This window comes from Lissotriton vulgaris, chromosome 12 (genome assembly GCF_964263255.1).
Source record: "Lissotriton vulgaris chromosome 12, aLisVul1.2, whole genome shotgun sequence".
Taxonomy (NCBI): domain Eukaryota; kingdom Metazoa; phylum Chordata; class Amphibia; order Caudata; family Salamandridae; genus Lissotriton; species Lissotriton vulgaris.
The window spans coordinates 281,038,136-281,062,934 of NC_141700.1; the positions used below are offsets into that span (position 1 = coordinate 281,038,136).

Genomic DNA, 24,799 nt, shown 5'->3' on the forward strand with positions numbered 1-24,799 from the left:
TCTTCTTCATATGTTTTTAAATTATCTCTGCAATATGGCATATCCCGGATCCATTTTCGCCCTGTGGATATTGCTTACTCCCCCAATGCATTGATACTCTTCTATTTGCTAGCAATAACGCTATCATACAGAATTTACGGTGGACAGATCGTAAAGTGGTCATCAGGCCTAGGAGATATATCCGAATTGTACAATCTATTTTGGTTCCCAATATATCACTCAATGTCTTAGTGATGTCTTTCCAATAATTCCTAATGTGAGGGCACTGCCAAGCCAGATGAACACAGTCGGCATTGTCCATACCACATCTGTGACAATGTGCATCAGGTTGGAGCCCGCATTTGTGTAACTTAGTAGGCATGTGATAAGTTTAGTGCAGATATTTATAATGTAGAATGCGCAGATTACCAGTGAGCGTCCCGTCCTCCCTGTTAGAGCGGAGGCATTCCGGTGAGGCAATCAGTCCCGCCTGCCAAAGCTGAACCCTGGTAATGTATACCCTGTGTAAGTATATAAATTGGATGAGACGGAGACGCATTGCTATGGCCGCACCCCTGGGTCGGCCAGAGCCTCTCTCCAGTCCTCCTCCTCCAGCTCGCCTACATCCTCCTCCTATATCTCCCGGAGCTTCTGCAGCGTGGGGGAACAGTGCGTGACCAGTGACTGATAAATGTGGGATATCTTCTTCGTCTCAAAGTTCCCCATGAACACTTTTGCTTCCAACGGGCTAAATGTTGTAATCTTTCTTCCCTTGTTTCCTCCACCCCTTTGGTATGTTCCTCTCTGTTTCCCCCCCTCCCCTAATGGTATGTTCCAACAGAGCTTACCTTAGAATGTTGGCATCCCTCAGTCAGTTTTGGAGAGTGGGTGACGAAATAAAGACTACTTCTTAACATCTCTGCCTCAGACTTTTATTCTTCACAACACAATTGACGAGTTGGCGCAGGGGGGCCTCTTCCATCACCTCCCCTTTCAGTGCTCTCTCCATTCTCTTCAAGTTCAAGGTTCAGCGCTGCTGTTTGTTCTGTGGAGGAATCTGTGTTCATACTGCAGTACTGTGTTCCACGCCTGCTTTTGTAAAGAAGTTGTAGTCCTGCCAAATGGTTTTCATCAGTAATCAGTGATCGTCGGGGTCCGGTTCGAGGGTGACGTAGGCATACTGCGGGTGCTAAGCGTCAAGGGCGGTGTGCCGAATACGCTTCCACCCCCCTCCTGAGACCCATGGTGTTCATTTCCAACACCTATAAAGTGCAGAAACCGATAAGTAGAAGCCTCCTAAACCAGGAGTAATTAGGAATAGTTTAATCATTCCTAATTTTTTTGCACTTTTTCACTTTTATTTAATTTTCACTCTCACGCCCCTAGGTAAGGGTGGGCCTTAGCGTGCCCACACCGCCAGGGTTTATCACACACAGTCCTGAAGAATTGCCGGGTAAATTAACACCGTTTCGATGGCAAGAAACATGTTGACTAACTTATAGGAACCCACCACTCAATTAAAGTGGACTGTTTCCTCACATATTTTAATATCTGTGTCTTTAGTGATCATAGAATAAAATTATTACCTCAGATACACTACTGACTATTTTAATACCCCCATCACTCACTAGTCTAATTGCACTCAACACGCCCTGAACTCACTATCCCGCTCCGCAGTAATCCTGGCGTTGCAGCACACCAAAGAGACACTCGGTCTCTTTGGTGGGGCCCGATGATGAAGCATGTCATCACTAGGTGGTGAGTGAGGGCTTTCTTCAACATCCCATTGTGGTTGTTTTTTGTGCTCCTTATAACGGCTGAGCTTTTCCTATAGACACTCTTCTTTTGATTACTGATTATTGACCGGGGAACAAGAGTGTCAATCTACTCTCCCTACCTCTCTCCTTGTTACACAAATGGTTTTCATAGTCATTTCTACAGGTGATCCTGGTGTCCAGAGGGAATTGATCTCCACATTTTGAATATTTAGATCAGTTGGAGGATTTTGCCTGCTGCCTCATTCCTGCCTTGGCTCAAGGTTGTGAAGATCCATGCCGGCATTGGTTTCTTCTTTCTTCTCATGTGGCGTTTTTAAGAAACTCCCCTGGATTGCTTTGCCGTTTGAGTTCTGTGGAATACGCCACCAATTTCCACTATTACCGACGCCGTCGGGGGTGAGGTCTACTCCTGGCTGGCGTCATATGCAACCTCTTACATCTACTCCTGGCTGCCGTCATATGCCACCACTGACAACGTTGTCGGGGTGGTGAAATTCTCCCCTGGTTTCTGTCAGCAACTGCTTCAGCCTTCTGTGCAAGCTCTGGATGAGCTTTTCAGTGCGGCTCCTGGTCCACGCCTGGCTGCCGTCAGTAGTCCCTTCAGCCTTCCGCGCAGGCACCGGAGAAGTTTCCACCAGTGCAGGATTTGTGACAGCGTTCTCTTCCCGTTTGGGTGACATTTTACTCTATTTTATTCTGCATATTTTAGATTAATATAGCGGAACCTGTTCTTTTTCCTTCCGAACCTTGCCTTGTGGTGTGTCTTTACATGGTGACACACTCACTTCAGAGATCTTCTGTTCATTTGGCGCTTCACCAACGGTGCCTGGTTGGGTGTCGTTTTACTCTACTTTATTTTTGCATGTATTAGGTGAATATAGCATAACCTGTTCTTTTCTTCTTCCCGAACCTTGCCTTGTGGTGTGTCTTTACACGGTGACACACTCACCTCTGAGACTTCCTGTTGGATTCTTCTTCACTTTTCCAAGTACTCAGATTAAGATTACTTGAATTTTTAATTTTAACCCCTGTTCTCCTAGTCCACCCTATATCTTTCGACAATACATGCTGTACAGTTTTGAGTTCAGTGCTATTACAGTGTGATTGTTGTGCTTTCCTCTCAGGTCACATCGTGCGGATGCTACTTCTGGTTTTTCATTTCTCCCTTGTGTGCCCTGTGCGTTGCCTTTCACCACATCACCCTGTCTTACCTGTTCCCTTCAATTATATTTTTGGTTTAACTTTTGGTATTCTAGTAAGACCTTGGTGCTCCCATTACACCTTGCAATCTTGTTACAATGTGTGCGTCAAGATGTTTTTCCAGTGATTTGTGACCCAGGTGCATTTGGTATCTATTGTCACCTATTCTGGGTGGATCTTCTACTTATGCCATATCTAGGTGATGGTAAGTTACATTCTTGTATTCATCTAGTTATTGGGAAGTTTGCTATCTATCAGTGATTATTATCATAATCTAGTGCATCTCTAGCTAAGTGTAACTCAGCATTTATCATTTTCAGTGGGAAGTACCTGTCTTTTTGTTCCTCTTTTACCATGGCCGCGTCATCCATGAGTCAACCGCCTTCCTTTTTAAATGAAATTGGTGATCCTGAAATTCATTGGAAGGATTGGATTAATTTGTTTGATTCTTACCTTATTGCCATCGGGGGGAAATGTTTTCTGATGTCCGTAAACAACATGTCCTTTTACACAACTTAGGTGTTCAAGGTAGGAAAATGTATGATACCTTACCTGATCCTGAGCTAGAAGATGATGAAGTTGACATGGATGTGCTTAAGATCACTCTGCTGAAAGTAGAAACTCATTTTAGTGACAAGGTGAATGTTGTCCTAGAGCGGCATACGTTTTTTACTCGAGTTCAGGGCAAACAAGAGTCAGTCACAAACTATGTAGCTGCACTCAGAGGCCTTTCTCAATTATGTGAGTTTGGCGAACTTAATGACTCCCTCATTAGGGATCAGCTAGTAAGGTGCACTCACAACAGCAGCATAAAAGAGAAGCTTCTGTCTATAAATCCCTCTCTAAAAGAAGCTATTAGTATAGCACAATCTATAGAACACACAGCAAAGTGCATTTTGGAAATGAACCTACCTAAAGAGCCAGTCTGTAGTGTAACCAACTCCAAATGTGCTCTTGATGACAACAGTGATGGTGAGATTTATAAGATCAGACCCAGAGATGTAAAGGTTGATAAACCGGTTAGCATGACTGAAGGTTTAAAATGTTTCAGGTGCGGCAGCAGCAATCACCTTGCGAATAATGTCCATTGCACCACACGAAATGCAACATGTATGAAGTGTAATAAGAAGGGTCATTTCGCAAGAGTGTGCAGAGAGGGGGAGAACAATGAGGTGAAAATGGTTTGCAGTGGAGAGGAACACTCTCCTAAGTACATATTCCAAGTGAAAACTGTTGATGGTAATACTTCTATGTTCCATCCCAAACAAAATAAGTATCCTGAATGTACAATTCTCTTGAACAAAAAACCCTTGGTTGTTTATGCTGATTCATGTTCTCCAATTACCTTGATTAACCAAGATGATATGAAGGACCTATTTGGTATGTCAAGTCTTAACATGTTGGAACCTAACATATCACCTATTGGTTATGCTAATGAATCCATACCCCTGGTGGGCATGGTAGAAATGTGTATAGATTTCAAAGGAAGATCCACATTTGGAAATGTGTATATTGTAAAATAAGGTTCCAATCTATTAGGTTGGCACCATCAAAGGGAGTTAGGTATCCTGCTGGACCCGAACAACATAGATCAAGTCTGCCTGGGGATAATTGACAAGGATTTCCATAGGGCTCGAGATGGGTCCCAAGAGGGGATTTTAGTAAAAAGTCACAGTGATGTCTGCGATAAAAACAGAGTGTATGGTTCGACGGTGTTGGAGGAAAATACTCATAACCTATTGTCCACCTTGTCAGAGAATGAAAAGAAAAATGTTCTGTCTGATGGTGAAAAGGTAGACATGTCTAGTAATCTGGATATAGTACCAGGTATTCCATGATCTAAACTTGCCCTAGAAATAATTGTTCCTTTTACACCAGTTAAGAGCCCAAATGAAATTCATGTTCTTGCTCGTCGACTACACTTCCAAGTGGATCAAGTACAAATTTGTATCAGACGCCACTACCGGCAACCTCATTGAATTTTTGAAAGATTGTTTTACTTGTGAAGGGGTGCCAGAGACCATAGTCACTGAGAATTATGTGATTTTCTCTTCTGGCGCAAGGGAAAGGTTCATGGATAATTTAGGGATCAAACACAAAACTGCCAAAAGGTGCTCCTCCATAGCCAAAGCGCTAATTGACAAGTCAACCCATATAGTCATAAAACATATTCATTTGGCTCTTGACAACAAGCTAGATGTGGATACAACTATAAGGGATGGTATATGGACATATCACACATCTCCCATTAAGGGAATGAGAATCTCCCCTTTCTCCTCCATCGGGAGGAAAGATCCATGGTATCACAACAATCTTCATGGCACTACTCCTTCTTAGTCCCCTGTATTCTGACATGAGGGTGTTGTTATGGTTTTCCTATGTTTATAGGGATGTTACAGTCTCGGTACATTAAGTATTATTTCCTCGTCATGTTTTATCTACTGTGGGGATAAGTTTTAAACCCTTTTTGTCTCCACCGTTTATAGGGTTACACATGCATTTCATGACATGTTTTATTTCTTTTCTATGCTGATCGAAGGGAGATGTGTTGTAATCTTTCTTCCCTTGTTTCCTCCACCCCTTTGGTATGTTCCTCTCTGTTTCCCCCCTCCCCTAATGGTATGTTCCACCGGAGCTTACCTTAGAATGTTGGCATCCCTCAGTCAGTCTTGGAGAGTGGGTGACGGAATAAAGACTACTTCTTCACATCTCTGCCTCAGACTTTTATTCTTCACAACACTAAACTCGGGGAGGGACTCCAAACCCTCCAGGCTGGGGAACAGTGCATGACGGAATTGGAGGTATCTAAAGAACTGGGAATGAGGCATACCAAATTCCTCACAAAGTTGCTGGATTGACTTAAGTGTTGTACCCCTCAGTACATCTCCCAGGGTCGAGATGCCTATGTTGTCCCATCCCCTAAAGCCCTGTAACCTCGCAATGCTGGGCAGCCGCCCATTGTTCCACAGGGGGGTTTCTCCAGTCAGGCTATTCCACCACCCCATGCGGCGCAGAGCCTGCCTCCAGAATCAAAACACCACCTGTGTGGCCGCTGGTAACGCACTCCGTATCGACGCCGTGTAGAGAATGGTGTGTAGCGTATGGGATCCCATAAGATAGAGTTCCATTGCGTACGCCGGAACCCCGCTGTCACCATACCACCACTCGTTCAGGACCAGAAAGTGGGAGGCTTGGTAGTAGGAAAGGATATCCGAGGTCGCCAGCCCTCCACAATAAGTGGAGGGGAAGCATGTGCGTAATGCCACACACACCGCTCCAACCCCCCCCCACCCACCCACAAAAACTGCCCTAGGATGGAGTTCACCAGTCGCAACCATCCGGGCGGTATTGGATACGGGTGATTTTGCAGTTGATATAACAGACGGGGGAGTCCCACCATTTTAAAGATTGCCGATCTTCCATAGATCTTCCATAGATAGTAAGCGGCACACGTGACCAGGTCTTGAGCTCTGCCCGAACTCGCTCCCACACCGGCACCAGGTTCCGCTCCCAGGAGACGGCTGGGACCTCCGACAGAAAACCCCCCAGATACTTGAGACCCCCCGCCTCTACCTGAAGTGAAGATGCCCAATTACCCACTTGTGTCCGCTCCCCCAGCACCCATAACGTGGACTTGCGAGGATTTATGTAGAGCCCCGATGACTCTCCGAAGATCTGCATTATCCGCTGGAGACGTGGCCCGACCTATTGAGATCGGTAAGAAAAAAGAGGACATCATCTGCATACAATGCAATCCTGTCGGACGGCCCCTGCGCCCACTCAAACCCGCTCAACTGCGCATCCATGTGTACCCACAACGCCAACGGCTCCATCACCAAGGCAAATAGGTAGGGCAAGAGGGGGCATCCCTGCCGGGTGCCACGCCAAATGGGAAAACTGGATGAAAACGCTCCCGCCACTCAAACCGAAGCCGTCAAATCAGTGTAGAGAAGACGCAGATAGGACATGAAGCGAGGCCCAAGATTAAGCCGAGGCAGTAGCGCAAATAGCTAGACCCAGCTCAGCGAGTCAAACATATCGTCCATGACGCAGATAGGACAAGGAGCGGCCCTGTTTCCCAGTGTGCCGGACCGCCGCCACCTCCACATGTGCCCGTCGAATATTGTGCCTAGTCGCCCTCTGGGGCATAAAGCCGGCCTGCTCCGGGTGTACAAGCGCTGAGATATGAGGGCCAAGACCTTGGCTTCAACATTCAAGAGTGAAATCGGGCGGTAGGAGGCATGATGTTTTCATCGCCATTTTCACTCTGAATTATATAATTTGCATTGGTAAATCAGACTATTTTGCTTTACTCTACTGATTGTAAAGATACAATATATGCACTTTTTGGCATTTTTATAGTTTCAAGAACAAAAGAAATGGACTCATGAGGCCAGACCATCTTTTTATGCTAATCAAAGTTAAAGAAAGGGAACTGGAAATCCATCATCCTTTCCTACATAGAAAAGGAAGCCAGTAATGGTGTAAGAAAGCCTAAAAATGAACATGCATTCACAAAGTCAATAGGTCTGAACTTTGAGACCTATTGACCTAAAGACCAAAGAAGAAAGATGCGATGAAGGGGTAACAGTGGTTGCATCACTTTGTATGCATGCGCATGCGTGCTGATATGCGCATATGCATGCATCATCACTTATACATTTGCACCTACAGAGTAACACATGTGATATTCATTTGATTAGTGACGAGAAATGCTCTCTATTCCTCCCTAAAAACATGAAAAATATATATTTTTTTGTATTTAAAATGAAGGAGGAAGTCGAGGCGATGGAGGAAGCAACAGGCGGAGATCAGGAGAGGGGAAAGCAGCAATCAAGGACAGCCACAGAAGTGGTGGCCAGAGAAGCACATTAGCAAAAAAGCAATACAGATGCACGGGAGCGAAGGAGTTTGACAGGGGGAGAAGAACTCGAGAGAGCGCTTGCAACAGGCATGAGAAGCAACACAGAACACACAAGGAAGTGACCTAGAAAACACATGTTCTCTCATGGAATGCTTGAGGCAAAAGCAGTTACCTAAACAGGGAGTGGAAGGATAGAAGAGAGCCAATCAGAAAGATGGTAAAGTGGTTATGCTCCAAGGGAGGGACAAACACAAGATGGACATGCAGAGTCAAGGAAAGCAATCAAAAAGCAAACAAGCAAATGAGGGTGAAAATAAAGCAAACCTATACTAAGCCATGGGCGGGTTGGAAGCACCTGTGAGGTCTCCGTAAGCCCACAAATACTCTTTTGCAACCAGGCAGCTTGCGCTATCTGGTAGACTTGACCTAATAGAGAAATTGTCAACATGATAAAAAAAACAGATAATAAAATAGACTGGCAGCAGAGGGACCTGGAAGAAATAAGTAGTACAACATAAACAACTGATTTTCCCCTCACAAACAAATGTTGCAGTAATGAGGAAACCAACAAAGAAGTTGAAAATGTGACATTTGAAGAACAGAGTAATGATAAATAAGTGGTAAAATCAGATGTGCTACATACAATTTAGGATAAGATGGTAGAAAAAAACAGATCATTAAGAAAACAACCTATTGTCAAGGAAGACCACTCATATAAAAATGTAATCAACATGAAACCAGAAAACATATAATAATGACATATCCATATCAAGACAATAAAATGAAACAAAAAAGAGAGCAAGACTCAGGATTGGAGAAGAAGGAAGAATTGAAGTAAAACAAAGGGAAATTGGACGCTGAAGAGGGAGGATTTCTAATGGAAATATGCAATGAAAGTCGTACCAGAAAAGTGAAGATGAAAGTTCTCCTTGATAAATAATAGGACAAAGGTAATGTATCCACCAGCTTCAGAAACACACTGTTGAATGTATGGGAATTTTTGAGGAAATCAAGGATCCAATGGAGTTATTAGACACAATAGAAGGAATGTAAGAAGATAGGTGTACCTCAAAATAACAGCAACAACAGGATTAAGCAATACTAGAAACTACAACTGATAGTACAGAGTACATAAAGATGAGACACAGACAACAAAAAACTCAGGAAAAGATACTTCAAGAAGAAGGACACTTTTTTCAAACAAAGGAAAAATATAATCGGAGACAAAAAGAAAACAGGTAAAACAAGAAGAAGAGCTTAAAGCAACCATAAAGAAGAAAAGATCAATCCCAGAAATTGTCAGTATGGAGATAGTAATGGCATGTTCTGAAGCATCCAAAGTACTCGGAACAGAGAGTACTTTTCCTACCCCCAAGATTAACACAAACATGTTTGCCTGGGCAAAGAATTGCAAAAAACCTGGAGCACACGGAAGGCAAGATCTTTATGTGTACCTACAATATCTGTCAAAACTAGAAAAGATTATAGATGAGCAAGCAATGTTCAATTTTGTGTAGGATGCAGAAAAACGAATTAAAGAATTTGGAAATAACAAAAAATAAGTTAAGTGTTCATTTGCACTGTTAAACACACCTCTAGATGGGAATGTAGCTCAGGAAATCAGGAAGGGACAGGAAAATAGAAAAAAATGAAAGCCTGTAACCTTAGTAATACCCAAATTAAAAATACTTACAATGCACGATTATTTGACAAATAAAGAAGTGCAAATGTATTGGGCCACTGTGCTAATCAGAAAGAATATTAATATACACCAGGTATATATAGTGAAGGTGATTCAATAAGTAGATAGCTCATACTACAGGCCACCCTGTGTAATGTAAAGATAGGATTAGTAAGATTTTATACTACTAGTGAATATATGGAACACATTTATAACCCAAAGAAAAATGGAAGGGGCTGTGCACATTGGCCTGCTACACATATTAGAGACAAAAAATATGAAAAGGGCAATAGATGCATGCTGCTAGTTTCAATGAATGAGGCTGACTAAAACAGATTTGGTGAGATAAATATCCTCAAACAATCGAATTTCCTTTTTGTTTCCCGTCACACATAAGCATTCTCACAAATAAACATGAATAAGTGTCAGGAAACCTCTTAGCTCATCTAAGTACAATATTGGATCTAGAAATATTGATTGAAGAACTTAACATCCACTATTGGGCAGTCAATTTATCCTTCATACATAAGGAAAAGTTTAGAAATCAAACCAAATACTGATAAACACACAGCTTTATATACTATCAAAATGCTCTTGGCTTAATTATGTTTTACTATGTATTAGAAAATGACAGACAGGGGGAATGCAAATATTTATGGGGAGATAAAATAGGTAATTTATTGGCTCTAGAATGCAGAGTAACATACAGACATAATAACATTGAACAAATTCACAATCCCAACAGAAACAACCCAGAAAGGAATGAAATATGTATTCCTTGCTTATTATAACTAATTATATAATGATTCATAGTACAACGAAGAACTCTGCTAGCGCAGGGAAGCCGTAATGGGGTAGCCATGAGCTCTAAAAATTGGAATAGAATAGAAAGTGAGTAACAGAAAAAAACAAGCCTTCTCAAACATATTAATGTACATTAAACTGGAATATCAAGACTAGCTGAGATAATACATGACCTGGGAAGGGGTTCAAAGAATGATATGACCAATAGATTCTATACACTCTCTAAAGAAAAACTATGGGCCATATGTAGGAAAAACATGTTTTGCGATTCTCAATTTGCGATTTTTAGGGAATTGCAATTAGAGAATAGCAAAACGCAATGTAGGTAGGATTAGCAAAATATTTTGCGAATTTTACATATTACTTATTTGCTGATCGCAAATTGAGATTTTTTTCAGTTCTCAGTTTCAGTTTATTGTTTATTGTTATTAGTTAATAAAAACTGTTACAAGTTAGATACACCCTTGCAACCTTGAAATTTAATTCTCAATTTGCGATTCTCAAATTGAGATTCACAAATAATGAATACCTTCCCATTCATTCATATGGGCTAGAAGGCCCATAGGAATGAATGTGAAGACATTCTCAATTTGCGATTCCCAATTAGAGAATCGCAAATTGAGAATGCAATTTCAAGGTTGCAAGGGTGTCAATAGGACACCCTGTTGCACCCCTGAAATAAGCATGCCTGCACATGTGGCGTACATACATGCCCTAAGGGCATGTATGTGCGCCACATGGCACTTTGAAAAATGCAAAAAAGTGTATTTTTCAAAGAATTCGCAAATTACCACCAACCTGAAGTTGGTGCTAATTTGCGTTTCCTTAAGCCAAAATCGCACAACTTGGGTGATTCCTACATTACATTTAAGGAATCGCAAATTGGGATTCCCTAAATGCATTAGCAAAATAAGGAATCGCAATTATTGCAATTCCATATTTAGCTAGTGGGTATTTGTGTGCTCCATTGCACACTGCCTAAATTGCGATCGCAAACTCTGAAGTTCTGCGAATTTCAGCATTTGCGATCACAATTTGGCTTCCTACATATGGCCCTATGTTACTTAAAATAAAGACTACCTGAGTCCTGGATCTACACTAATAGAAAAAAAATTCTAAGGCCATGGAAGGACCTGAAAGAATGTGATTTGCATAAACCAAACACTTCCTAACCCAGATTCAAAGATTTTCACAAACATACTAGTCAGATGAATGAATATAACCCTAAAACAAGATCTGCCAGAACAGCATGATCCTAATCCTGATAGAGTAGCTAGTACCCAACCACATGCATTTGACATCTATATCGGCAATGGTGACTGATCTGATGCAGAAAAAAAGACTGATAAAATCAGATGGAAATTCAATTTAGTGCAAAAATAAAGAACTAGAATCCACTAATCTAAATGGTCGGCTTCCACGCCTGACACTTTGGGGCCCATTATGATAACGGGCGGATCGCCACTAAAAACCACAGTCCGCTCCCTAATTCCCCCCTGCCAGATTACCATGGCGGGGGGGACCCCGGCGGACGTAAAGACCGTCCACCAGTTTTCTGCCCGGTCGCAGAGTTGACTGGGCGGAAAAGCAGCTAACATGGTGGCGGTGTCTGGGAGACACCGGCATCCATATTAGCATGGCATCCATATTAGCATGTTTGCGGGGATGTGCATTTCCGTGGCGGCAACTCCGCCACAGAAAGGCAGGCGGTTTCTGCCTTTGGGGGCCTGTTGCGGGCCCCCAGAAACTCTGGGGGTGCACATGGGGGGTACCTATGGTACCCCCCAGCAGTTCCATGCACAACATGCCTTCCTGGCATTGTGGCGGGCGGTGCTGAGTGCACCGCCTGCCACAATGTCAGGAATGCTGGATGCACCCGCCACTGAGGCGGGCGCATCCTAATGTCCCCCACGGGACCCCCGCCCTTATGGCAGGCGGTCCCTTTTTGCATCGGACTTTGTCCGCCCGCCATCCTAATGTGCCACAAAGTGTTGATGATCTTTTAGTGTATATAAATTCACCAAAACCAAAAACAGTAAATATGGTAGCAAGACATTCAAAATGTTTCAGATATGTAAGCATTAAAACCAAGAGAGAAATCATTGCTCCAAATTTATAAACCATAGGCTAAGGATAAAGTAAAATATTCAATAATTTGTAGACTTCTGTGCATTTTATGAATTAAATATCAGTAATAAACTGTGTGAAATTACAATTTTGTTAAGCGTGTTAAAAACACCTATCCTTGACTGACAGAATTAATAATAATAAAATGTAAATATTTCCAAAGATATTTGGCTAGATTCATCAATAAAAAAGGAAAAGTATGGGCGGAGATTTAGGGCCTGATTACGAGTTTTGTGGTCCTACAGTAGATGGTCAATGTGCCGTCCGCTGCAGAGCTGTCAAACCAGTAGTGCGATCACCCGCCAGATCAGGAGTTTATTCCTGGTCTGGTTGGAGGTTCTGCAGTGGTCTAACAGTGGCGGTCTGGTAGGCTCAAAGAAGAACCTACCATGCAGAATGCCATTCTCAGAGCACCGCCTGCAGCTTCCTGCATGATGTGGCAAACATGCCACACTGTGCAAAAACTCGGGTGCAAATCGAGGGGGGCACTACATCAATCCATCAATCAATCAATAAATCAATCAATCAATCAGGGTTTTGTAGAGCACACTACTCACCCAATAGGGTCTCAAGACACTGGAGGGAGAGTGTGGGCAGCTCCGTAGGGGTCATTCGAAGACCAGTTCTTGAGGTCTTTCCTAAATTAATGCAGTGTCATGCTTCGCCAAAGGTGAAGGGGGAGATCGTTTCAGGTCTTAGTTGAGAGGCAGGAGAAGGATCTTCCACCCGCTCTTGTCCTGTAGAAGTGTAAGACAGTAACTAGGGAGGTTGGCTGATTGGAGGTTTCTCTTGGGGCATTTAAGGAGAGGCAGTAGTTGAGGTATTGAGGTCCAATGATATGGAGAGCCTTGAAGTCATGCATAAGAAGCTTGAAAGTTATTCTTATTTCGATGGAGAGCCATTGGAGGTCATGGAGGTGCTGTGTGATGTGGTTGTGCTGTGGGATATCAAGGATCTGTCTGGCTGCGGCATTCTGGATGGGGTCTGGAGGCTGCTGAGGAGGTTTTTGTTGATTCCTGTATAGAGGGCATTGCTATAGTCCAGTCTGCTGTTGATGAGGGCGTGAATGACCGTTTTCCTGGAGTCGTAGGGGCTCCGCTTGAAGGTTTTATGTAGCATTTGCTGGGTGTTGAAGCATGCAGAGTAGACCGCTTTGATCTGGCGATTCATGGTGAGCTATGAGTCCAGGATAATGCAGAGGTTGCATGCATGGTCTATCGGGTTGGGTGGGTTTCTGAGGGCAGGGGGCCACCAGTTGTCGTCTCTTGCGGAGAGGATGGAGCTGAGGATGTGGACTTCTGTTTTCTCTGAGTTGAGTTTCAGGCAGCTCTTCTTCATCCAGGTTACGACAGACTATGTTGAGCCCATGATTTCTGACGATGTTTGTGAGGGGGGCTACACTGACATTGAGGAGGGTGGGGCTGAAGGAGGATCCTTGGGGTACTTCTCATCTGATCTCTGTCAGTTCTGAGAGGAAGGGCGGTAATCCTATTCTCTGTGTTCTGCCCGTGAGAAATGAGCATAACCAGTCTAGGGCCTTTCCTCAATGCCGGCGTTGTGAAGTCTGGTGGCTAGTGTGTGGTGGAAGACAGTGTCGAAGGCTGCCGATAGGTCCAGGAGGATGAGGGCTGCCATTTGTCCTTGGTCAAGGAGGTCGCCGGATGTCATCTGTGACGGTGAGGAGAGGGTCTTGGTGTTGTGGTTGCTGTAGAATCTGGTTTGAGAGATGTCTAGGATGTTGTTGGCCTCGATGAAGTGTGCTAGCTGGATGTTGGCGGCCTTTTCGATGACCTTGGCTGTGAAAGGAAGCAGTGAGATGGGCCTGAAGTTCTTGAGGTCCATCAGGTCTGCAGAGGGTTTATTTAGGAGGGGGATGACTTCGGCATGCTTCCAGTTGTCGAGGAATGTGGTGGTCTTGAGGGAGCAGATGATGGTTCGCCGTAGCTTGAGTGTGATGGCTGTTACGGCCCTGTGGAACATGTGTGCCGGGTATGGGTCTGAAGGTGCTCCGGAGTGGAAGCTCTTCATGTTCTTTAGGGTGATTTAAGTTATGAGTGGGGTCCAGGTAAATATGGTCTATTGGGTGATGTCGCTGGGAGTGGGGGTTGTGGCATGCAGAGGTCTTGGTAGTCGGAGTTGTTGTAGAGCGTCTTGATCTTGAGGTGAAAGAAGGCGCTGATTCAGTTGCAGAGGTCTTGGTAGGGTGGGACGTCAGTTGTTTCTTTGTTGGGTTTGGCAAATTCCTGTATGTTGGTGAAGAGTTCCTTGGAGTTGAGGGCATTGGAGAGGATTCAGTCTTGGTGGAAGTTCTTCTTTGTGGATTTGATGAGGTGGTGGTGTGCCATGGTGGCTGTTTCTCCACATCTTTCGCAGTTGTCGGCAGGAGCGCTTGGATTCTTGGAACACTGGTGAACCAGTTGGCTTACTTGTTGTGTTGTCTTGTAGTGTTCTGGAGTGGGGAGAGTGTATTAAATCAGATGACGATCCATTGGTGGAGGTTGCTTGCCACAGTGTTGGCATCTGTCGTAGTTGGGGTGGAGTGTAGGTGAGGGAAGAGGTGAGGTGTTCTTAAGTGACTTTGTTCCAGGTTTTGCAAGGGAGGCAGTGCGCATGCTTGTGTGCGGTGGATTTAGTAAAGGAGAAATGGATGCAGTGGTGGTCTGTCCAGAGCAATTCCAGGTTGTAGCTGAACAAGATGCTGTTTACTCCTGCGAATATGGGGTCGAATGTGTGTTCCACTGTGTGAATGAGGGCAGAGACAAGTTGCTTCAGTCCTATGTTGGTGAGGTTCTCAAGGTGGGCGGTGGTATTCACGTCATTATGGTTGTCCAGGTGTAAGTTCAGGTCTGCAAGTAGTACATAGTCTGTGGAAGCGAGGGCATGAGGTGTGATGAGTATGGCAAAGACATTGGTGATTGGGGAGCAGGGGCCAGGTGGTCTATAGACGAGTGTCCCATTGAGTTTTGTTCTGGGGTTGGTCTGGAGCTTTTGTGGATGATGGTGAGGCCTCTTCCTGGGTGGGTAGGGCGGTCTTTTCTCAGGATCTTGTATCCATCGGGGATGGACAGTTGAGATATCAGGTGCGGAGCTGGCATGAGCTGGCATTTGTCCAGGTCTCAGTGAGGAAGGTGACATCAGGCACATGAGAGTTGAGAAGGTCCAAGATTTCTACAGGGTGTGTGTGCAGGAAGCGTACATTGAGGAGGATGCAGTTCAGTGGTTTGTGTGCGCTGGCCTCCGGTGGGCTAGGTGGTACTGCTGGGGTCGGGAGGAGGATGAAGGTGCGGCGGCAGTGAAGGCAGGAGAACAGGCTTTGGGTGTTGCTTGGTTTTGAGAGCTGGCAGCTGTTGCTGCACCCTAGATTGAGAGTGTGGGGGGGGGCTGGGATCGTAACAGCGGGAGGTTGGGGGACCAGGGTCCCTGGCGCTGGTCGTGGTCAAGTAACGGATGGGCGCAGACAGGCGCAGATGGGTGCAGACGGGCGCAGGCGGGCTTGCCTTTGCCCTTCGCCCCTTGCATGCACCCCCTGGGCCATGAGGCAACAGGGGGTCCTATTAGGGCCCCCTTCGTTGTCTCATAGCCACCCTTTTCATTGTGGGCTCTCCGCCATGAAAACAGTGGTTGGGAGGCAATTCAAAATATGTTCTGCAGTGCCCTAGATCCCTGATGGTCTCATCGATCCTGTGATGGGCCGACTGCTGCAGTTATAATACTGCAGGCAGTCCCGCAGTGTGGCGGTGGTCAGACCACCACAAATTCGTAATCAGGCCCTTAGTGTTTCACCGGAACATACCTTTGCCTTTTTTTGAATACAGCAATTTTCCCATTAGCACATCTGGAAAGCTGTACCCGGTGTTCCATGCGGAGTACTGGGAATATCATGTGATAATTCATGTGGGATCCTATTTCTGTATGCGGAATTCCATTTTTTTCCCTTACGGAGAAGGCTCTTCACCTGGGTACCCCAGCAATTATAGGGGTGCCCCATTTCCCTTCACATTGTGGAAATGGGGTTACTCAAACTCTTGGGTGTAGCAAATCGTCAGCAATTTGTAATGTACACGTTTGTAGGCATTTTCAAAGCATTAGTAAATGTATTTACAACTGCCAGGAATGTGAATACCTGGCACGTATAAGTCAAATATTTTCCGTTGTAAACATACGTTGGTAGCCGAAAATACCTTTGTACATGGCAGTATTATTTAAAATTCAGTTTGCAATGCACTAATATCTGGTATAAAATTAAAAAAAAGGGTCAGGTAGTCATAAAAATTGCTTACATGCCTACAAGGAGGAAGGAGATTAGAATTGTACAGTTTGTATCTGTTTTAAAAAGCTACTACAACAAGAATAATAGAATCTCTCATTACTTCCACTAATAGTAGTTCATCAATAATTGCTTTATTTGAAAATATGGACATGATCATTGAATATGAAGAACTGAGAAATTATTGGGATGGGATTATTACATGACCTAATACACATTGTATACACAACAATATAGATCTGATGATAAACATGGTCTGCTTGCCATTAACAATGAAAATAAAAAATGATGCACTTGAAGAAAAACTATTAGTAAATCTGCTTATTTCTGCCAGTTAAGAAATTACTATATAGTGGACCATCCAATGAACAATGCATGTAGACTAGGGGTGGAATATTAGAGTAATGCAACATGAAACTATGGTTCAATGTTTAAACATGATTTCCTTTCCTAAAGTATGAAATTATTCAAATGACGAGAAAAGGGCAGAATTTGAGAGATATACCTAGTAGAAGAAATTATTTACTTAATGAAAACTGACTTAATAAAGGTTAAATTGGAAGATACTGACTTATAGCCTATGTATAACACTGCTCCTATCTATATCCAGATGTGGTGGGGTACCATAGGATAGAATGAACAGCATGGGCCTAAAGCACGGAACAACAATAATTTGAAGGGATATAAATAGAAAAAAACAAAAAGACTGGATTAAATTAACAAATCCTTAACATAATTTAAATTTTCAAAGTCCTTTTTTGGCCTCCAAATGTAACTCTTTAGACATGTACTAGATTGCTACTTTTAAATCTATTCATTTCTGTTCTTGTACACTACTGAGAGTTTTCAAATCACTTACTAACCATAGACTCCCTATCACTAATACAAATTCGCCTGAAAGAAGAACTGGAATTAACACGGTGTAGAGACGCGTCCTAAACAGTGAAAAGGAGGTGCCCTTAGTACCTTTCAAGTAGGGTTGGAGGTGATGTCCATGCTCATTCAGGCACTCTTCCTGCAGTACATTACAGCCTATGGGGAGGGAATAAAAAATGCAAATAATGAAAGTCTGTTGACTATCAAATGATAAACTTTGTGAACAGCAACTGTTTTACCTCTATTATTTTAAGACAAGGACCATTGTCAGTAAATGAGATATACATCAATAATTGTCATAAACATTCAAATCGATATCAAAAATGTAATATTTATACGTTCCCATATTAGAAGAACATATGATACTTTGATAAAGTCTCAGAGTACAGGTAAAGTCTAATTAGAACATACTGGAGAGAAGTGAAAGCTCCATAGCCATTGTAGGCTGTGCCTGGAATTAGGTGACCCTAATACATGCACTCTTACCTGAGGACCTCTTACTGCCCTTGAGTTCACAAATGACAGGCTCAACAGCAGATACTCTCAACTGACTGTTTCTAAAGCTACCATTTTCTGTTCACAGAACCAGAGTGTCTGTATTGGGCTGTGAGTGTTTTACATATCTTAGACCACCTTTACTTTACAAACTTTATTCGACAATTAAGTCAATTCAATTCATAAAGCTTTATTCGGAACATAAAAAACATGTCCATAAAAGCACATACGATTACAAATACAAACATTTCATTGATTAAAAAAAGAAATACATAATACATATATTATCCAGAGGGGGATGGAATAAATATTTAAAATGTTTAAAAACACATACTTTTCCTGGCACTGATTGCCTTAAGCAGGAAAGTAGCGGTAAAAAAACAAATGTCCGGATGGTGCAGATTAAAAAGCAGTTTCATCGAGTCAGTAATTGTTCTTACTCCAAATCTTTTCAACATAGGCTTTAGGAAGAATTTCCGTAATTCACTATACAATTTGCATGATAAAAGAAAGTGCGTAGTGCTCTGTTCCGCATTATTATCACAAGCACAGGGTCCGGTAGGGCGCATTTTAACATTAGGGCACGCAACAAGATAATGTACTGTTCCCATCCTCATTCTGGTTAGTACAAACTGGTGCGAAACTCTGGTCACCTGTGTCAAGTATGGATGAAATCCAATAAAGTCATTCATGCTATTGTACAGTTTACATGTGGATAGTTTAGATTCCTCCAAAGAATGCCTCTCATTACAATAATTCAGAAAGGTAATTTTCAAATTTGATTTGGAGATATCAGAGGCACAATATTGATCATTGATCACATTAAACCCCAAAACCTTTTGGAAACAATCAATTATGTATTTAATCCAAGGGATCTTTAAATGCTGGTCCAAAGAGAGGCAATCCTCGATGATGGCTCTATTTAGTGAGGTGCCATCATTCAGCCAAACAGAGCGCCACAGTAATAAGGGTCTTAACATGATCATATCGTTCAGGAATTGAGTCCCTGTTTCCTTATAAACCAAGTTGTTGGAGGTAGATTTGGGTAGACACAGGAGCCTTTTCAGGAAATTATTCTCCTCCACCTGTAGGCTCCCGGCTGATGACACACCCCATACACCAGCCCCGTAAAGGGCCGCTGAAAGACATCTAGATTGATACATTTTTAGCATGTCCTTGATACGTCTATTCCCCAACTTCTTGGTGAATACAAAAACCCCATTAGCACTCCTGATCATCTTTGTTTTAACAGCTTTATGTTCAGTATCCCAGCTACCATTTTTTGAAAAAGTGATCCCCAAGTAGCAAAAATTGTCCACTTTTTGAACCGGTTCACCTTCTATAAAATAATGGGACTTATCTTTCGTTTTAGCTCGTCCAGGCCCACACTCCATCACATATGTTTTCGATTTATTGATCACCAGTTTCCTGTTTTTGATGAACTGCACAAAGCAGTCCATCAAACGTTGGAGACCCAGGGGAGTCCTGGACAACAGCACGGCGTCGTCCGCATAGAGTAACACAGGGATGTTGAGGTTGTTAACTCTAGGGACGTCCGCCGTAACTGTCTGCAGAACAGAATCCACCTCATTTATGAAGAGTGTAAAAAGTAGGGGTGCTAAAACACACCCCTGCCTAATTCCCCTCCCGATCCTGAACTTGCTCGTACACTCCCCATTAGGTCCACATCGAACACTGGTGCTAAGTTTTTCGTACAGGCGGGTCAGAAAGTAGACTATACCTTCGGGAGCTCCCATTTCAATCAATTTGGCCCATAGTATAGCGTGGTCTACCATATCAAAAGCACTGCTTAGGTCAGCAAAACATAAATAAAGTGACCCTTTTTTGGCCTGGGTATATTTCCCTACCAAAAGTTCTAAATTCAAGCACTGCTCAATGGTGCCACGACCTTTTCTGAACCCAAACTGGCAGTTAGTTAAAATCTCATTAGTCTCTGCCCATTCCTCTAATCTGACTAAAATTACCCGACTCATGATTTTGACAGATGAGTCCAGTAGGGATATTGGTCGATAATTTTTGGCGTCGTCCCGGTCACCTTTCGTATAAATAGGGACGAAAATTGATTCCGCCCAAGTAGACGGTATTTTGCAGCAAACTGCTGCATTGAAGATCTTAACCAGCAATGGGCCCCAAATCGCCGGGGCGGTCTTATACACATCTATGGGTACCCCATCAGGTCCCTGGGCCTTCCCTCCCTTACTGGCTCTTATACTAACCATAACCTCATCTATGGTAATATTTAAGGCTATGATGGGCCACCTTTCTCCATAGGCGGCCGGTCTATGACCTGAGTCAAAGATAATGGAAAAATGTTGAATCCATGATTCCATGCTCACATTTGATGTGAGTTCTGGGACCTTCTCGTCCTTTAGGAATGGGCTGTTCACCGTGGTCCAAAACAAAGTACAATTCTTCAGTTCTGCTGCTTGGCTAAGATTGTCCCACGCTTCCTGCTGTAATTCAGCCTTTCTGCGTTTAAGGATCAAATTATAATCCTGCCTAAATTGAATCACCAGACTCTTATCTCTTGGTTTAACTGCTAAGGCCTCTTTAAGATCACTCCGGGCAGTAGAACAAGCATGGTCAAACCACCCCCTTTTATGACTACTCTTGTGCCCTACTGCTTTAGTAAACTTCTTATTGATGGTTGAATTAATTCTATCAAAGTGATCAATACTGACAGCCAAAGTTTCATCCTGTTCAAGGATTGCCATAATTTCCATCAAACAGCTGGTGATGATGGAATCAGATGTTATATCGGCTTTAGCTCCTTTCCACCTCAACCTATAACCATTTGGTCTATGGGGTTCGATATTAACAATACTACCCTGATCGGGTGTGGAGACATGGTTCCAAATCATGGCTTCAGTAGTTAAGCAGTTATGATCACTTAACATAACATCAACCACCTTGGGCTCTGAGCATAGGGGAATTAGGTTAGAAGACATGCACATAAAATCAATGACAGTATTAGCCCCCCTTCCTTTAAAGGTCGGTATATTTTCTCCCTGGTCGTTCTTAGCATTTTGCATAATTTCCATATCATAATCTATCAGAAAGTTATTCAGGGTTTCTCCATATGAATGATGGGGAAAATGGGCATCAGCATCCCCTGAGCGATTATACACACCACATAACTTCTGAGATGATAATGGGCAAACTGAAACATTAAAATCCCCCACAAAAATAAATTCATAAACGCCATTAAAATTTTTCACAAAATTAGTCAGTGCATTATCTAATTCATTAATTACTGTGTGTCTGGTGCCATAAAATATATTATTGTAGAAATTAATCAAGAGTATATTTCTACCCGCTTCTTGTACTAGCCATAAAATTTGTGAATGAGCCCCCACTATTACATGCTTTTTCACCGAGATAGGTAACTTGACTGAGATCAAAACCAACAACCCTCCTTTAGCTCTACCATGGGTCGAGGCCAAGACAGGAAGTTCATAGGATACAAAGCCATCACTGCCCTTAAAGTTTTTACACCAGGTTTCCTGTAGGCAGATGATGTCAAATAAATTCACAAAATCTTTCCATCCTAGCATATCCTCCTTGGCCACTAGGCCTGCGATATTCCAGCTGGCAATATAACAAGTTACCCTTTCCCTCTCACGGCTGACAATAGGCGTTCCACCACCAAATACGGACATGTTATCGTCTGGGTTAAAAAGCTCTATGTTGTACATTGAATTCCCAACTTCTCCCCCAACCGGCATACAATCTACAGTTACATTATTGACCAATTCATTTACAGACATAGTTAACTCTCCAATATTATTACTGTTTACATCTCCCCAAGAAACCGGGTCAATCTCATGTCAATCGTTTTGATCCAGAAAGCTCAACGACTGGTACCTATTCTGAATTGGGACTTGGTAAACCATCCCGTTAACAGGTAAAAGAGTGCTATCACAGGTTGAAAATGGGTTGGGAGTATGTGTTATAAATCTATTCCCGCCAGGGGCAGAATTCAACATGTGCATCAGCGGGATAGGTGTACCATCCTGAAAACTTGGACAGAAGGTAGATAACACAGGTCTATTTACAGTAGATGGATAATTAAAGTTGAAATTGTTCTTTGCCCCCTCCCTATAATTAGCAGAAGGCAACCTGTTAAGATGGTTATAGAAATAGCCCAATGGTCTTGCGATTACATCTGTTTCCGACTGCGTGAGTGAGGCCGCTCTAAGCAGGACCGTCGCAACGTGTTGCGGATGTTTAAAATTAATAATCACGCAGTCGCCTCCACAGGTCTTCCTAGTATTACCAATCCAATTGACTCTTCTGATAGAAATAATTTGATCAGAGTAGCCAACTGGATAACCACAGTGGCGGTTTAACCATGAAGTTGTTTTATTTTTTAGAGAATCCGCTGACTCCTGGGTATTAGGGACCTGAGTTAGAGTCTGGACATTAGTTAAGACCACAACATAGGGTACACATTCAGGGGGAAGATCTACTGGGTGCCTACATATCCTTACAGGTACCCCATTGGTCCCCCCTGTGGCAGCAGGCGTAGCTGACACAGCTGGCACAGCTGGCACCGAAACTGTCTTACCGCTGTTTGGGGCTGGTATTGATCTTACATCAGTGTGTGAACTACCCGGCACTACGCTTGTTAACCCAGCTGCCGGTGTCTGTAAAGGTCGGCCCTCCTCCTGAGCTATTGTACGTGTTGATACAGGTAACTCTTTGGGTAGTTGTTTCCTGGTATTAGCAGTAGAAGGGGCACTATTTGTAAGGCGTGGTTGTACCCTATCCTGTCTAGATGCTGTGTTTGGGCACGCTCTATTTTTAATATTTGATATGGATTTATCCAAATTGACAGCATGCTGATCCACCACAGCCCTTAGTCTCAATACTTCTGCCCACAAATCATCGATTTTAGCTAGCAAGGGCTCTACGACCATTTTGAATTTATTATCGATAGTACTCACTAAGAGGTCAATTTGGTCAGGCTTAATGGAAACACAACTGTCTTTAGATAATGCCCCTATTTCCTCGATATTCTCCTTGTGTATGGTGTCTTTTTTGTTTTTTCTAACAGAATGATTTCCCCGTTTAGGTGCTATTTTCCTACATGCTCGCATGAATTTAGTAGCCCTAATGGACTGCTGAGGGGTACCTTCAGAGTTCTCACAAGGGTTATCTTCCACCATTATCAAGTTGTCGGGGGCCTCAGTAGATTTGGCATTGATACCGGTATTATCAGTCTCAACTGCTGTTACAGTGTCATTGGTGGTATTCATATCAGCAATATTGGGATCCAGAGACGAAACCAATGGGAGGTCTGGTACAGTACTTTTACCTAGCGATTTCCTTCTATCGCTATTGATTCTGGTAACTACTTTCAGTAAATAGTTATCTGGTAAGGTAGATTGGATAGACATTTTGGGGTAGTTCAGAAGTCGCGAACAATTATCAAAACATAAGCAAAGTTACATCCACAAGTTACAACTTGCCCGTACTCACAAGTGAAGCCAAGGGGGGTGGCCCGTCCTGTCCCTGGTCGTCCCCGGATGACCACAGACGGCCCCGCCCTTGTCCCGGGCGCCTCCCGCGCGCGACTCGCAGTGGCGAGAGGGATGTCAGCCTTTATCTCGCGTCTCCGGGCGCTCCACTCGCGTCACAGGCGCGCGCTGCCCCTGAGGCTGCTGGGGGCTGCGGTTCTTCCCGCGCTCCGCTGCCGCCGCCGGTAGAGGAGACTGCCGCCGTTCACCTCACGGCCCCTGTCCAGCCCGTTGGCGTGGCAGGTAAGCTTTCTGCTTTCCGGTGTTCCCCCCTGGGCTCCTGGGAGGTCAGCCTTTATCTCGCGCCTCCGGGCGCTCCACTCGCGTCACAGGCGCGCGCTGCCCCTGAGGCTGCTGGGGGCTGTGGTTCTCCCCGCGCTCCGCCGCCACCGCCGGTAGAGGAGACTGCCGCCGTTCACCTCACGGCCCCTGTCCAGCACGTTGGCGTGGCAGGTAAGCTTTCTGCTTTCCGGTGTTCCCGACAATTAAGTCATAAAAGTATACATACACATATTACACAAATGTTAGTTAAAAAGACGTTAAAAATCCAGACAATAAATATTTTAAAAAGTATTAAACTAAAATAGACTATGCCGAATTATAACTTAAAAGGGAGATAAAAACAATTTCATCAACATACATTAATTCAGAGGAATACTGCACAAAGATTCACAAGGGTTAATCCAAAAATGCATGGATAGATACAGCTTAATCTTCACATAATTACTGCTATATATTTTGTACGGATTACCCAAGCCCATTTCAAGAATTTAGCCACGGCAACAGCAATTGTAGGCGACGGGTCTGTAGTTAAAATTCTCAGAGCCTCAGCATGTCTGTGTATCCCAAGCAATTTACATAAAGGCTTGATCCACATCATTCTGGGGGCCGTGTACAGGGGACAGAAAAATAAAAAGTGGCTTATTGACTCTTGTTCCTCCCCGCAATTGGGACATCTGTCGATTCCACTTTTATCTGCCCATTTAACCGTAAAAGATCTTACTGGGAGTGATCCTACCCTAAGCTGGAAATAGAGCTTACGATCCTGTTGTTTACCAATAATGTCCCAATATTGTTCTAGTTTTGGTAGGGCTTTAATGTCCATGAAACAACTAGTTAGACGAGCGGAGAGACCCTCTGACCTTACTTCTGTGAACACCATCTCCCAATATTTTTCTTTTAGGAATT

At 43.5% G+C, this 24,799-nt stretch overlaps 1 protein-coding gene across 2 annotated transcripts in view; it reads right to left on the minus strand.

Moving 5' to 3' along the window:
- Positions 1–24,799, minus strand: part of LOC147673965 (NACHT, LRR and PYD domains-containing protein 3-like) — a 526,755-nt gene that overhangs the window by 226,213 nt on the left and 275,743 nt on the right. For both annotated transcript variants that reach the window (XM_086945049.1, XM_086945050.1), the window contains one exon: positions 17,667–17,732. In XM_086945049.1, the coding sequence (XP_086801175.1) occupies positions 17,667–17,732 (66 nt within the window). The remainder of the gene's footprint in view (positions 1–17,666; positions 17,733–24,799) is intronic.